Below are 14,313 nucleotides of genomic sequence, written 5' to 3'. Positions count from 1 at the left end.
TGGAAGCACTTTGGTCTTCTTGGTAGAGTAGAGGAAGGGTTAGAGGAAAAGGGAATTATGATTATCATGAACAAAAAGCCTACTATCATATGATTTTGGTGAGATAGTATAATCCCAAACTTTTGGTTAGTAATAATTGAATAATATGACAATCAAACAAGTGTCAAGAGATACACATGGATAAGAGGGACTATCTAAGCCTATCATGGCAACCAAACCAGCCCCTAATGTTGACTGTTAAACCGTTGCCTCTATTTATTCCAAAATTTTCCATTCCAACTTTCACCTCCACAAGCCCTAACGAAACCACACCAAAATAGAGCAAAACAATAAAATGATTCTGCAGTTTCTCTTCATTCCATTTCTCACATTCATCACACTCTTCTTCCTAGTAAGAAACAAACGAATAAGAAAGCCCGGGAATCTCCCTCCCGGGCCACGAAAGCTCCCGATCATCGGGAACCTCCACCAGCTCGGCAAACTCCCCCACCGCTCCCTCCAAAAACTCTCCCAAACCCACGGCGATCTCATGTTCCTACACCTCGGATTCACCCCGGTATTAGTCGTCTCATCAGCCGACAAAGCCCGTGATATCTTTAAAAACCACGACCTCGCCTTCTCGGGCCGGCCCGCTCTCTACGCATTCGACAAAATATGCTACAACCTCTCCTGCGTCTCGACCGCACCGTATGGAGCCTACTGGAGGGAGGCCCGCAGAATCGTAGTTCTCGAGCTGATGACGGCGAAGCGGGTCGATTCGTTCCGCCACATCCGGGCCAAGGAAGTGGGCCGGATGATCGACTTCATTTCGGGCGCTGCTCCGGACCCGGTGGATTTGAGCGCGGCGGTGTTTGATATGTCGAACAGCGTCGTCAGCCGCGCCGCGTTTGGGGCGGCGGGAGGCGGCTGCGGGAAGAGTTTCAAGGAGATTTTTGGTGAGACGCAGAGGCTTGCGGCAGGGTTTAATCTGGCGGATTATTTTCCGGGTTTGGGTTGGGTTAATCGGGTCAATGGTGTGGATAGAAGAATTGCGGAGAATCGTCGAGATTTAGAGGGGTTTTTTGAGAGGGTGATCGGGGAGCATCGTGATCGGATGGTGGAGGATTCCAGTGAAGTTGATATCATTGATGTGTTGCTTCGAGTGCAGAAGGAATCGGAGCTTACCGATGATCAGCTTAAGGCAGTGCTCGTGGTAAATCTTTTTTTTAATCATTATCATTAATAATTTTAATAAAATGGATAATAGTCATTTCATTAATGTCTGTGTCGTGACCTTTGAATTGAAATAATAACTCACGAAGTTTTAATTTTTCTCAATTGTCTCATTCATATACAAAATGTCGCCTTTTAACTATGTTAAGAAACGATGCAATTTGTGCATGGATGAGACAATTGCGAATAAATGAATCTTCGTGATTTAATATTCTAATTTAAAAAATCATGATCCAGATCAGAATTTGACCAAACTTCACAATTAAAATGATTATTAGTCATTAATAAAAAATATAAATTGCTAAGAAAATATATGGAGGATGAAAGGATATAATGGTTGTCGTTAATGCCTAAATTTCCAAAATGTACGAGAGATATGTTTGAACAAATGGCAAAGAATGTGTCGTATAAAATCAGTTTGCTACGCACACCACATATAGATTACTAGTGGGGAGAATTATTTTGGTGATTCAATCACGACGGCTGAGTGGCCTTGATAATTCGGTGAAAATAGTTGATAAGTATAAAATGTCTCCATCTAAGAATTGAAAACTACGCTGTCCGCTCGCTATTACCTGTGACTAGTTTACTTTTTTATCCGTCCTCTAATACTTATCACATTTATTTTTTATAATAGATTCCACATTCCGCTAACTTTATCTTACTAATATATATTTTATTATGAAACTAGTACTAAGACTCATATTTCACTAATTTTTTCCACTCACTTTCCTTACATTTCTTAAAACCCGTATCAGGTCAACTTGTGAGATATTATGGCGAACGTAGGGAATAGTTTATTTAGCAATAATATTCATGGGTGTTCAACTTAATAGTTTACGCATCTTGTGCTAACTCCATCAAACCCTAAGTTATTACACATCCCTAGACCTCAACTCAATTATAACTCACAAAAATTTACACCTCAACTGATAAAATGTTTCCCTTTAAAAGATTTAAGATTTGATGATCTTCTTTGCATAAATATGGATTGTAAGACCCCCAACTTAAAAAAACACAATCAACAACTTACCAACATTAATACGAGTACTATTTATATGACTATAGATTGCATATATTTCACCAATATTTATATTTTCCTCGCAATTCCACTCATTACACACACCACCACAGGATATATTTGTTGCGGGAACCGACACTTCGGCGGCAACGATCATATGGACGATGACCGAACTCATCAGGAACCCAACCGTCATACGAAAAGCTCAACAACAAGTCCGAGAAATCGCGAAAGGTAAACCCATGGTGGAAGAATCAGACCTCCAAAAACTCACATACCTAAAGCAAGTCATCAAGGAGTCATTCCGGCTCCACCCACCGGCGCCACTGATGATTCCGCGAGAAACCATCGAGCCATGCGCCATCGACGGTGGTAGGTACCACATTCCCGCCAAAACAAGGGTTTTCTTCAACGTGGCAGCAATGTCGACGGATCCATTAATATGGAAAAACCCTAGGGAATTCTCTCCTGAGAGGTTTGAGGATAGCGACGTCGATTTTAGAGGGCAGCATTTCGAGCTGCTGCCGTTTGGTGCTGGGAGGAGGGGGTGCCCCGGGATCAACTTCTCAATTCCGGTGGTGGAGCTGGCCGTGGCGAATCTTTTGTTCCGATTCGATTGGAAGCTTCCAGAAGGAATCTCAGCGAAGGATATTGATATGGATGAATCGATTGGGATTGTTATGCATAAGAAGACTCCTCTTTGCTTAATAGCTTGCTCAGTGAGTAATTAGACGTGGGGTACATACATTCAAAAATAATACCGATGTTCTTGTAACACAGTAATTTTCATAATATATTATGTGCAATTTCGACATCGTTCTAGCTAATACAATGTGTTTTAGCTCCTAATTTATAGAATGTCATCGATTTATCTTTGTTAATAACATAAAAATATATAGTACAAGAATGACATTATATAATTCAATAAGATTCAACATAATACTACACATGATGAAGTTCTAAAAATATAATGCAAATACTAGTACTCCCTCCGTCCCACAAATATTGTCACATTTTTTCATTTCTATCCGTCTCACAAAGTTTATCCCATTTCACTTTTTACCATTTTTGGTAGTGGAGCTCATATTCCACTAACTCATTCCTACTCACAATTTATTATAAAACTAATATACAAAAGTAGGACTCACGTTCCATTAACTTTTTCAACTCATTTTTCATTACATTTCTTAAAACCCGTGCCCGGTCGAAATGGGACAATCTTTGTGGGATGGAGGGAGTAATAATTAGATGAAAAACATAATTCTACAATAGTGGGAAATACTATAAAAATAGAATATTCGATTACAGAGTGAAATATATTGTTGACTATTAAACCTTTACCACTATTTATTCCAAAGCATTGCATTACACCTTCACAAACCCTAAACCAAATATAGAAAAAGAACAAAATGATTCTGATGATTCCACTTCTCACATTCATCACACTCCTCTTCCTAGTCCAAGTACTAAACAAAAGAACCAGAAAGCCCGGGAAACTCCCTCCCGGGCCGCGAAAGCTCCCGATCATAGGCAACCTCCACCAGTTCGGCAAACTCCCTCACCGCTCCCTCCAAAAACTCTCCCAAACCCACGGCGATCTCATGTTCTTACACCTCGGATTCAGCCCGGTATTAGTAGTCTCATCAGCCGACAAAGCCCGTGATATATTCAGAAACCACGACCTCGCCTTCTCGGGCCGGCCCGCTCTCTACGCATTCGACAAAGTGTGCTACAACCTCTCCTGCGTCTCGACCGCACCGTACGGAGCCTATTGGAGAGAAGCGCGGAGAATCTTAGTCCTCGAGCTGATGACGGCAAAGCGGGTCGGGTCGTTCCGCCGCATCCGGGCCGAGGAAGTGGGCCGGATGATCGACTTCATTTCGGGCGCTGCTCCGGACCCAGTTGACTTGAGCGCGGCGGTGTTTGACATGTCGAACAGCATCGTCAGACGCGCTGCGTTCGGGGCGGCCGGCGGCGGCGGCGGGGCTGGAGAAGGGAGGAGTATCAAGGAGATTCTTGGTGAGACGCAGAGGCTTGGCGTAGAGTTTAACTTGGCGGATTATTTTCCGGGTATGGGTTGGGTTAATCGGGTCAATGGGGTGGATAGAAGGATTGCGGAGAATCGTCGGGATTTGGAGGGGGTTTTTGAGAGGGTTATCGGAGAGCATCGTGATCGGACGGGGGCGGATTCCGGCGAAGGCGATATCATTGATGTGTTGCTTCGAGTGCAGAAGGAATCTCAGCTCACGGATGATCAGCTTAAGGCTATACTCTTGGTAATTCTTTTTTTAATTATTGTTTTATTTTTTTAATAAAAATATGAATTGAGAAAACGAATTGAATTACTAAGCGTTAGATATGTTTAAGTTCTAATTAAGTCTACTGTAATTATATGATTTGTGATCAACGTAACTACACCCTCTGTCCCGGATAATTCGTCCCACTTTGATTGAGCACGAGTTTTAAGAAATGTAATAAAAATTGAGTTGAAAAAGTTAGTGGAGTGTTAGTCCTACTTTTATATATTAGTTTTATAATAAATGTGAATAGCTAAGAATGAGTTAGTGGAATATGAGATCCAGTGGTCCACTACTAAAAATGGCAAAAAGTGAAAATGAGACAAATTACGTGGGATGGACCGAAATGAAAAAATGAGACAAATTATTCGGGACGGAGGGAGTAATTAATATTTGATCAGTATAAGCGAACATTTAAGGTCAATGTTACTTTGTTGTTTGTTCGTCAGAGAAAGTTCGAATTTTAAATTGATGAAGTTATTGTTTCGTTCACATTAGAATTCGAATTTCCTATAATAAATTAAAAAACAGTGTAATAATGACATCAACCTATTTTATTTGGTTCTATATTAATTATTATGCATTTAAGGGATATATTCCTATGTTAAGTGAAATACTTTTTTTATCATGATATTTAAGAAAGTGGTATGATATTAAGTTAGTGAAAGTGAAAAAGAATAAATATGCGACACATAATAAAATAAAATAAAAAAATAAAAGTGAATAAGTGATTAAAAAAGGGGATGGTACTAGGGATATAACTAGGTTGAAAGAAATTAAGAAAATATATAGAGGAAGAACTCATGAAAGTATATAATTGTTGTCGTTAATGCCTAAATTTCCACAATATATGAGATATATGTTTGAACAAATGGCTAAGAATGTATCGTATAAAATCACGTATGCTATACACACCACATAAATATAACTAGTGATATTAATTATTTTGGCTGATTCAATCACGACGTCGGCGGCTGATCAGTAATGTTGATAATTCGATCAAAATACGTAGAAACTAGAAAGTCTAAAATTTCTCCATCTTGGAATTGAAAACGGTGTATTTTGAGCAATAATATTCATCACCATTCAATACAATTATAACTCCTAATTTATTGATTGAAGGGAAACATCTTTCTGAGTTGCACTTGTTGTCACGTAAATATGAATGGTAAAAGTCCCAACTTGAAAAACACAATCACTAACTTACCAATATCAATATTTGTTAGGATAACTTAGGATCATCCACTGTAAATATATATTTTACCAATATCTATATTTATCTTCACAATTCAACTCATTATACACACCACACCACCACAGGATGTGTTTGTGGCGGGAACCGACACTTCATCGGCAACAATCATATGGACAATGACGGAACTCATCAGAAATCCAACCGTCAAACAAAAAGCTCAACAACAAGTGCGAGAAATCGCAAAAGGCAAACCCATGGTGGACGAATCAGACCTCCCAAAACTCTCCTACCTAAAGCAAGTCATCAAGGAGTCATTCCGCCTCCACCCACCGGCACCGCTACTGGTTCCCCGAGAAACCATCGAGCCTTGCGCCATTGATGGCGGCAAGTACCATATTCCCGCCAAAACCAGGGTTTTCTTCAATGCAGCGGCAATGTCGGTGGATTCGGCGGTATGGAAAAACCCTAGGGAATTCTCTCCGGAGAGGTTCGAGGATAGCGACGTCGATTTTAGAGGGCAGCATTTCGAGCTGCTGCCGTTTGGTGCTGGGAGGAGGGGGTGCCCCGGGATCAACTTCTCGATCCCGGTGGTGGAGCTGGCCGTGGCGAATCTTTTGTTCCGATTCAATTGGAAGCTTCCGGAAGGAATCTCAGCGGAGGATGTTGATATGGATGAAGCACTTGGGATTGTTATGCATAAGAAGACTCCTCTTTGCTTAATAGCTTGCTCAGTCAATAATTAGATGTGGGGTACATACATTCAAAAATATTAGTCATGTGTTAAATGTAACCACTATTACTAAGATATTGTGCCAAAATAGTGTAATTATGTAATCTAGACAAACATAAAACGTAAATGGACACACAGATTTACGTGGTTCACCAGCACTGTATTGACTACGCTCACGGACAGAAAAGAAGAACATGGTGTATTCAAATTGTCTTCGGATTACAGAGTTGTGTGCCCTACTTCTATATATATATATACCCAGACGACTTACTAAGCCCAATAAGATAATTAGGGATTGACGCTAGCTAAAGTAGATGGCCATTTCAAAAATGAATTGACTTTGATTAAATAATGTATGTATGCGTGATCAAAAGAGGAGTTTTGATGCATTATGAACAATTAACAATTTAATTCTATAAATTGGAGAGACTTGAGATTAAGTGGTCATCGATTCAAGAGCCATGGCCTAAGTTGGTAGGGGTAGATTAAAGTAGGTGGTGGTAAGCCTAAGTGTGGTAGGTGTAGATTAAATTAGTAGGTGGTGGTCTTAGTAGAGCTTATGATAAATAGTTGGTATATATAGTTGAAGAGGTGATTAATCCATCCTAAGTTTTTTATTGCTTTTTAAGTTTTGTTAAGTTTACAAAAACTAATTATTTTAGTAGTCGAGATAGTATAAGATACTAAATATATATGAGCTAGATCATAGTTCTTCCTGATATTATTCATGTTTGTCGTAATTAGTTACTATATTATTATTATTGTTATTTGTTATACACTTATACTGTTAACTTGCGGCTAAATGTACTATAGTTCTTATTGTGTTTTAAGTATTTCTTACTAAATTGCCCCTAAATAGATACTACCTCCGTTCACTAGTAGCTTAGTCATTCCTTTTTGCAATTGTTTTTAAAAAATTATAAAAATTAATTAAAATAGAAAAAATATAAATAAGAAAAAGAATAATGTAGAAAAAATTTTATCTTATTTTTACTTTTTGTCCATTTTAATTATTTATTGTAATTTTCTTAAAATGAATGCAAAAAAAAAGCTGACTCGGCTACAAGAGAATGAGGGAGTAAAATGATAAAATAACTTTAGTGAATTAAAAGTGTTTTATAAAGAGAATCATTTATCGAAATTCTCAACACAATAATACAAAATGATCCAGTAAGAATACTTATGTATATGGAACCAAAATTACAAAAAAGCAAAATTATTGTTGCTGCACTAACTTTTGTGTGGAAACAGAGAAGATTCTTTGGATTATTTGTCGCAAAAGACATTAAAATATTTAATGACCCGCGTACTTTCATTTTTTTGTCTATCACAACAAATTAAATATCCCTTAATTACTTAAGAAAACATTAAAACATTTAATTATTTTTTCTTTTTCTTATTTAATTTATCTTTCCATTTTTAAACATTAAATAATATTTTATCTCTATTACCTTATTCATCTCTTCAACTTTAAAACATCTAATAATCTTTTTTCTCTCTTATTTTATTAAATGTCACTCCACTTTAAAATAGTGTAATCTACTTTAAAATAGTGTAGTAGTACCTAATAACTTTTTCTCACTCTACTTAAAAACTCTCTCCATTTTCATATTTTTTTCGATTTTTCCAACATTACATCTTTTGTTTATTTTTTTTTTATTAAAGTAGAATTCACGTTTAATTAACATCTTTTAACTTTGATCTTTCTTTACATTTTTCAAGAACTAAATCAAAATAAGACGAAATTTATGGACGAAAGGATTACGTAAAATTGCATGATATACTTCATTGTTAACGGTCAAAACTAAACAACCACATGCAATTTTCAGAATCGGACCGATTGAATTTATAATTAAAATTTTATTCGAACTTTTTTAGGGGTGAAAGGTGGGGAAACTAATCAAACTCTATAAAGAACTTACTCCCTCCGTTCGCTATTAAATATCACTAATTTCCTTTTTTATTCGTCTGCGAATATTTGTACACTTTTACTATCTTTTACAACCGTTTTTAATAATAAAACCCCACATTCAACTAACTCATTTCCATTCATATTTTTATTATAAAATTAATACTATATAAAAATAGGATCTGCGTTTCACAAATTTTTCAATTCATTATATATCTTAAATTCCGTATCAAATCAAAGTGAAACATCTAATTACGACATCTAATTAATTGAGTAACTCAACTATAACTAAACTTTTATTTGATAATTAAAAAGTGGGCCGCAACATTGCAATTGCTACCTAACTGTTAGTTACACAAGTTTTTTTTATTTAATTCCACCCCATTTATCGATTCTAGACCCGTGACTATAACTCCGACACAAGCTCTTACATCGAAATTTTGAATGACTTGTATTGATGAAGCAAATTATTTTGTACTATTGTTGACTATTTAAGCTTTATCTCTATTCATAAAAAACTTTCCACTCCAATTTCAAACTTCACAAACCCTAATCAAATGATTCTCTTCATTTCACTTCTCACATTCATCACACTCTTTTTCCTAGTACTAAACAAAGCAATCAGAAAGCCCGGGAAGCTCCCTCCCGGGCCGCAAAAGCTCCCGATCATCGGCAACCTCCACCAGCTCGGCAAACTCCCCCACCGTTCCCTCCAAAAACTCTCCCAAATCCATGGCGATCTCATGTTCCTACACCTCGGATTCACCCCGGCATTAGTAGTCTCATCCGCCGAAAAAGCCCGTGATATCTTTAAAAACCACGATCTCGCCTTCTCGGGGCGGCCCGCTCTCTACTCATTCGACAAAGTATGCTACAATCACTCATGCGTCTCGACCGCACCGTACGGAGCCTACTGGAGGGAAGCTCGGAGAATCGAAGTCCTCGAGCTGATGACGGGGAAGCGGGTCCAGTCGTTCCGCCACATCCGGGCCGAGGAAGTGGGCCGGATGATCGATTCTATTTTGGGTACTGCTCCGGACCCGGTCGACTTGAGCTCGGCGGTGTTTGCTATGTCGAATAACGTCATCAGCCGTGCCGCATTCGGGGCCGGGAATGGGAATGGGAATGGAAAGAGCTTCAGGGAGATTATTAGTGAGACGCAGAGCCTTGCCGTAGGGTTTAATTTGGCCGATTATTTTCCGGGTTTGGGTTGGGTTAATCGGGTCAATGGGGTGGATAAAAGGATTGCGGAGAATCGTCGAGATTTGGAGAGGGTTTTCGAGAGGGTAATCGGAGAGCATCGTGATCGGACGGCGGAGGATTCCGGTGAAGGAGATATCATTGGTGTGTTGCTTCGAGTGCAGAAGGAATCGGACCTCACTGATGATCAGCTTAAGGCTATACTCATGGTAAATTCTCTTTTTAATTATTATTAAAACTAATTTTATGTTGGATAAGAAATGCTCCACTTAAATGAAATAGGACAGTATATTATTAAGGTGTAGATATTAAGTTCTAAATAATCATTTGTTAGTAATGAATCTATTATAACTATATGGTTTATATCTATATTTAAAAGCAAACTATCCTTTTAGGCTTTTAGATAATGCATCTCATCTATCCTCTATCCTTTGTTGAGTTGACATAATATTTTAAAAAATGGTATTTTAGTTGGTTAAGTGAAAAACTTACAAAAAATGGAAAAAAATAAAATAAAAGTGATTAAAGAAATACGAATCATTTAATATGATTGTCGTCGTTATTGCCTATATTTCCAAAATGTATGAGAGAGATGTTTGAACAAATGGCTAATTAAGATTATGTTTGTGTAATAGACTAATAGTAGTATCACGTCTGCTATACACTGCACGAATATATAAATTACTAGTGGGAGTATTAAAAGTCCAATATGTCACCATGTAAGAAATGAAGAGCTTTTGAGCAATAATATCCATGGGTTTCGATATACTCCCTTCGCTCTTCAATATGTGTTTCACTTTAACATCAATATCGATGTGAATCTTATTTTTATATATTAATTTTATTTAATAATAAAATGTGAGTAAGAATAAGTTAATGAAATATATCACTGCAAACGTGATAAAAATGAAGTGAAACAATTAATTATAACTCCATCCACACCCTTAGATTTACACATCCCTAGCCCTCAATTAACCATTAAAGAAAAAGCAATTAAAACTAAAGTAGTACTCCGTGCATCTCAATTGACAAAATATTTTTCTTTAGATTGAAGGTTCGAGCAATAATATCCATAGGTGATCATTAATACCTAAATATAAAATGTAAAATGGAGCAGTGACTTAAAAAAACAGAATCACCAACATAGGCGGACACGTAATAAACCCCTAATAAACTTGATTTATTTTTTCCTTTTTAACTTTTTAATTTATATCAATTTTATGTAAATTTTTATAGAACAGTACCTGCACAATTCAACTCATTTATACACCTTCACAGGAAGTATTTGTGGCGGGAACTGACTCAGTGGCGGCAACAATCATATGGACAATGACGGAACTCATCAGAAACCCAACCGTCAGACGAAAAGCTCAACAACAAGTGCGAGAAATCGCAAAAGGCAAACCCATGGTGGACGAATCAGACCTCCCAAAACTCTCCTACCTAAAGCAAGTCATCAAGGAGTCATTCCGCCTCCACCCACCGGCACCGCTACTGGTTCCCCGAGAAACCATCGAGCCTTGCGCCATTGACGGCGGCAAATACCATATTCCCGCCAAAACCAGGGTTTTCTTCAACTTGACAGCTATGTCGGTGGATCCGGTGATATGGAAAAACCCTAGGGAATTCTCTCCGGAGAGGTTTGAGGATAGCGAAGTCGATTTTAGAGGGAAGCATTTCGAGCTGCTTCCGTTTGGTGCGGGGAGGAGGGGGTGCCCCGGGATCAACTTCTCGATCCCGGTGGTGGAGCTGGCCGTGGCGAATCTTTTGTTCCGATTCGATTGGAAGCTTCCGGAAGGAATCTCAGCGGAGGATATTGATATGGATGAATCGCTTGGGATTGTTATGCGTAAGAAGACTCCTCTTTGCTTAATAGCTTCCTCAGCGAATAATTAGAAGTGGGGGTACGTACATTCAAAAATATTACTACTATGTTAAATCTTAAATGGCAGTAATTAATTTAAGATATTGTGCCAAAAATAATATCGATGTTCTTGTACTTTTAAATTTGTATGTAAGATTACTCAAACCTCGGATCTATAATAATTCTTATTTATATTGTATGTGCAATTGAGACATCGTTCTAAGAGAATTCACAATAGAGATCCAAAACCAGCCGACCATGTGCAGTGGTTTTTGGAGATCTATTGCAGATGTGAAAATGGTGGAGTGCCTGGCGCATTCGCTCGCACAAGCGGTGGTCTCCCTGGCGATCAACAAGTTACGGGACACTATACTTTATTTTATTTTTAATATATTATTCTATGTTAAAATATCTTCATTCTTCTATTATCGTATTGTTGTTAATCTATGTTTAAATTATCCAAACCTAAACTTTTAAAGAAAATTTAGAAAATATAGCTCCCACTAATGTTAATTTATGCGTCCAAACTGAACAAACACAAAAATGTACTCATAGTGAAATTGCCGCGACACCTCTTTCTCAACTGGTGCGTACTTCGTCCAACAGCTCCAAACTACCCTCATCGTCTCAGCCTTACCACAAAGACCACCGATCATGTTACTGTTAATTAATCCCAAAAGGAAATTGATTTTCCGTACGTTTTAGACTTCTTCTAGACTGATCATTGAAAAAAGTCTAAACTCATACGTTACTTCTACAATTTTTCCGCGCACAGTTAGTAGAAAATCAGTGAATCATAATTAATGCTTGATGAAATTCGACTAAAATCCAAAGTCTGTTAAAAATTGTCTGCTAATTTTTCAATGTTTTTGTTGTAGAAATCTAGTCTGTTGAATTTTTTTAAAAATAATGGTATATTTATTGACTATTTAAATCATTTGACACTATATATACTTTCCATTTCATATTCCACCTCCACAATCCTAGCCAAAATCACATATATTTCCTTCAAAAAATACATTAAAATGAATCTGCAGATTCCATACATGATTCCACTTCTCACACTCATCATCACACTCCTCTTCCTAATAATAAACAAAGCAATCAGAAAGCCCGGGAAGCTCCCTCCCGGGCCGCGAAAGCTCCCGATCATCGGGAACCTCCACCAGCTCGGCAAACGCCCCCACCGCTCCCTCCAAAAACTCTCCCAAAAACACGGCGATCTCATGTCTTTACACCTCGGATTCAGGCCGGTATTAGTCGTGTCATCAGCCGACAAAGCCCGTGATATCTTCAGAAACCACGACCTCGCCTTCTCGGGCCGGCCCGCCCTCTACGCATTCACCAAAATATGCTACAACCTCTCCTGCGTCTCGACCGCACCGTACGGAGCCTACTGGAGAGAAGCGCGGAGAATCTTAGTCAACGAGGTGATGACGGCGAAGCGGGTCGGGTCGTTCGGCAACATCCGGGCAGAGGAAGTGGCCCGGATGATGGACTCCATTTCGGGCGCTGCTCCGGACCCGGTCGACTTGAGCGCGGCGGTGTTTGCTATGTCGAACAGCTTCGTCACTCGCGCTGTGTTCGGGGCGGCCGGCGGCAAGGGGGCTGGGAAGGGGAGGAGTTTCAGGGAGATTTTTGGTGAGTTGCAGAAGCTTGGCGTAGAGTTTAACTTGGCGGATTATTTTCCGGGTTTGGGTTGGGTTAATCGGATCAATGGTGTGGATAGAAGGATTGCGGAGAGTCTTCGGGAATTGGAAGGGGTTTTTGAGAGGGTGATCGGAGAGCATCGTGATCGGACGGCGGCGGATTCCGGCGAAGGGGATATCGTTGATGTGCTGCTTCGAGTGCAGAAGGAATCTCAGCTCTTGGATTATCAGCTTAAGGCTATGCTCTTGGTAAACTCTTTTTTCAACTATTAATAGTATTGAGTAAAATGAGTTAGCGGAGTACCCATAGAAAAAATAAATAGTGTCATGTTTTACCAAATATATATATTTTTCCTCACAATTCAACTCATGTACACACCACCACAGGATGTATTTGTGGCGGGAATCGACACTTCGGTAGCAACAATCATATGGATAATGGCGGAACTCAACAAAAACCCAACCGTCAAACAAAAAGCTCAACAACAAGTGCGAGAAATCGCAAAAGGTAAATCCATGGTGGAAGAATCAGACCTCCCAAAACTCACATACCTAAAGCAAGTCATCAAGGAGACATTCCGGCTCCACCCACCGGCGCCGCTACTGGTTCCCCGAGAAACCATAGAGCCTTGCGCCATTGACGGCGGCAAGTACCATATTCCCGCCAAAACCAGGGTTTTCTTCAATGCAACAGCAATGTCTGAGGATCCGGCGGTATGGGAAAACCCTAGGGAATTCTCTCCGGAGAGGTTCGAGGATAGCGACGTCGATTTTAGAGGGCAGCATTTCGAGCTGCTGCCGTTTGGTGCTGGGAGGAGGGGTTGCCCCGGGATCAACTTCTCCATTTCGGTGGTGGAGCTGGTCGTGGCGAATCTTTTGTTCCGATTCGATTGGAAGCTTCCGGAAGGAATCTCAGCGAAGGATATTGATATGGATGAATCGGTTGGGGTTGTTATGCATAAGAAGACTCCTCTTTGCTTAGTAGCTTGCTCAGTAAATAATTAGAAGTTGTCCATGTGTTAAATGCTATTGTAACATATGCCGAAAATAAGATCTGTAAATAATGTCAATGTGTTAAATGCTATTGTAACATATGCCGAAAATAAGATCAATGTTTTTGTACTTATAACTTTATATATGTACATCGAGATTACTCAAACCAGAATCTATAAAAATCTAGCCTAATCTAAAGTGCAAGTTGGATGAAAAGACTTTGATGGCCTTTTTGGAGGGAAA

At 39.0% G+C, this 14,313-nt stretch overlaps 4 protein-coding genes across 4 annotated transcripts; all 4 read left to right on the top strand.

Moving 5' to 3' along the window:
- The first annotated feature begins 301 nt into the window (after positions 1–301).
- On the top strand, positions 302–3,060 carry LOC125219711 (cytochrome P450 71A9-like). The gene is made up of 2 exons (XM_048121759.1): positions 302–1,192; positions 2,347–3,060. The coding sequence occupies exons 1-2, from the start codon at positions 335–337 to the stop codon at positions 2,962–2,964; spliced, it is 1,476 nt and encodes a 491-aa protein (XP_047977716.1). The 5' UTR covers positions 302–334; the 3' UTR covers positions 2,965–3,060.
- Positions 3,061–3,642: 582 nt separating this feature from the next.
- Positions 3,643–6,594, top strand: LOC125202755 (cytochrome P450 71A9-like). Its single transcript, XM_048101204.1, has 2 exons — positions 3,643–4,509; positions 5,851–6,594. Exons 1-2 carry the CDS (start codon positions 3,643–3,645, stop codon positions 6,466–6,468), a joined length of 1,485 nt encoding a protein of 494 aa, XP_047957161.1. The 3' UTR covers positions 6,469–6,594.
- Positions 6,595–8,847: 2,253 nt separating this feature from the next.
- Positions 8,848–11,641, top strand: LOC125219819 (cytochrome P450 71A9-like). The gene is made up of 2 exons (XM_048121896.1): positions 8,848–9,773; positions 10,843–11,641. Exons 1-2 carry the CDS (start codon positions 8,922–8,924, stop codon positions 11,458–11,460), a joined length of 1,470 nt encoding a protein of 489 aa, XP_047977853.1. The 5' UTR covers positions 8,848–8,921; the 3' UTR covers positions 11,461–11,641.
- Positions 11,642–12,432: 791 nt separating this feature from the next.
- LOC125202616 (cytochrome P450 71A9-like) lies at positions 12,433–14,203 on the top strand. Its single transcript, XM_048101057.1, has 2 exons — positions 12,433–13,326; positions 13,465–14,203. The coding sequence occupies exons 1-2, from the start codon at positions 12,454–12,456 to the stop codon at positions 14,080–14,082; spliced, it is 1,491 nt and encodes a 496-aa protein (XP_047957014.1). The 5' UTR covers positions 12,433–12,453; the 3' UTR covers positions 14,083–14,203.
- Positions 14,204–14,313: the final 110 nt, after the last annotated feature.

This window comes from Salvia hispanica, chromosome 1, assembly GCF_023119035.1.
Source record: "Salvia hispanica cultivar TCC Black 2014 chromosome 1, UniMelb_Shisp_WGS_1.0, whole genome shotgun sequence".
Taxonomy (NCBI): Eukaryota; Viridiplantae; Streptophyta; class Magnoliopsida; order Lamiales; family Lamiaceae; genus Salvia; species Salvia hispanica.
Note: the sequence above shows the minus strand (reverse complement) of the source record. Positions and strands in the feature narration are given on the sequence as shown.

Coding starts and splice junctions, on each gene's coding strand:
- LOC125219819 (XM_048121896.1), top strand. CDS start 8,922: ATGATTCTCTTCATTTCACTTCTCACATTCATCACACTCTTTTTCCTA. Junction 9,774..10,842: donor AGCTTAAGGCTATACTCATG/GTAAATTCTCTT, acceptor ACACCTTCACAG/GAAGTATTTGTGGCGGGAAC.
- LOC125202755 (XM_048101204.1), top strand. CDS start 3,643: ATGATTCTGATGATTCCACTTCTCACATTCATCACACTCCTCTTCCTA. Junction 4,510..5,850: donor AGCTTAAGGCTATACTCTTG/GTAATTCTTTTT, acceptor ACACCACCACAG/GATGTGTTTGTGGCGGGAAC.
- LOC125219711 (XM_048121759.1), top strand. CDS start 335: ATGATTCTGCAGTTTCTCTTCATTCCATTTCTCACATTCATCACACTC. Junction 1,193..2,346: donor AGCTTAAGGCAGTGCTCGTG/GTAAATCTTTTT, acceptor ACACCACCACAG/GATATATTTGTTGCGGGAAC.
- LOC125202616 (XM_048101057.1), top strand. CDS start 12,454: ATGAATCTGCAGATTCCATACATGATTCCACTTCTCACACTCATCATC. Junction 13,327..13,464: donor AGCTTAAGGCTATGCTCTTG/GTAAACTCTTTT, acceptor ACACCACCACAG/GATGTATTTGTGGCGGGAAT.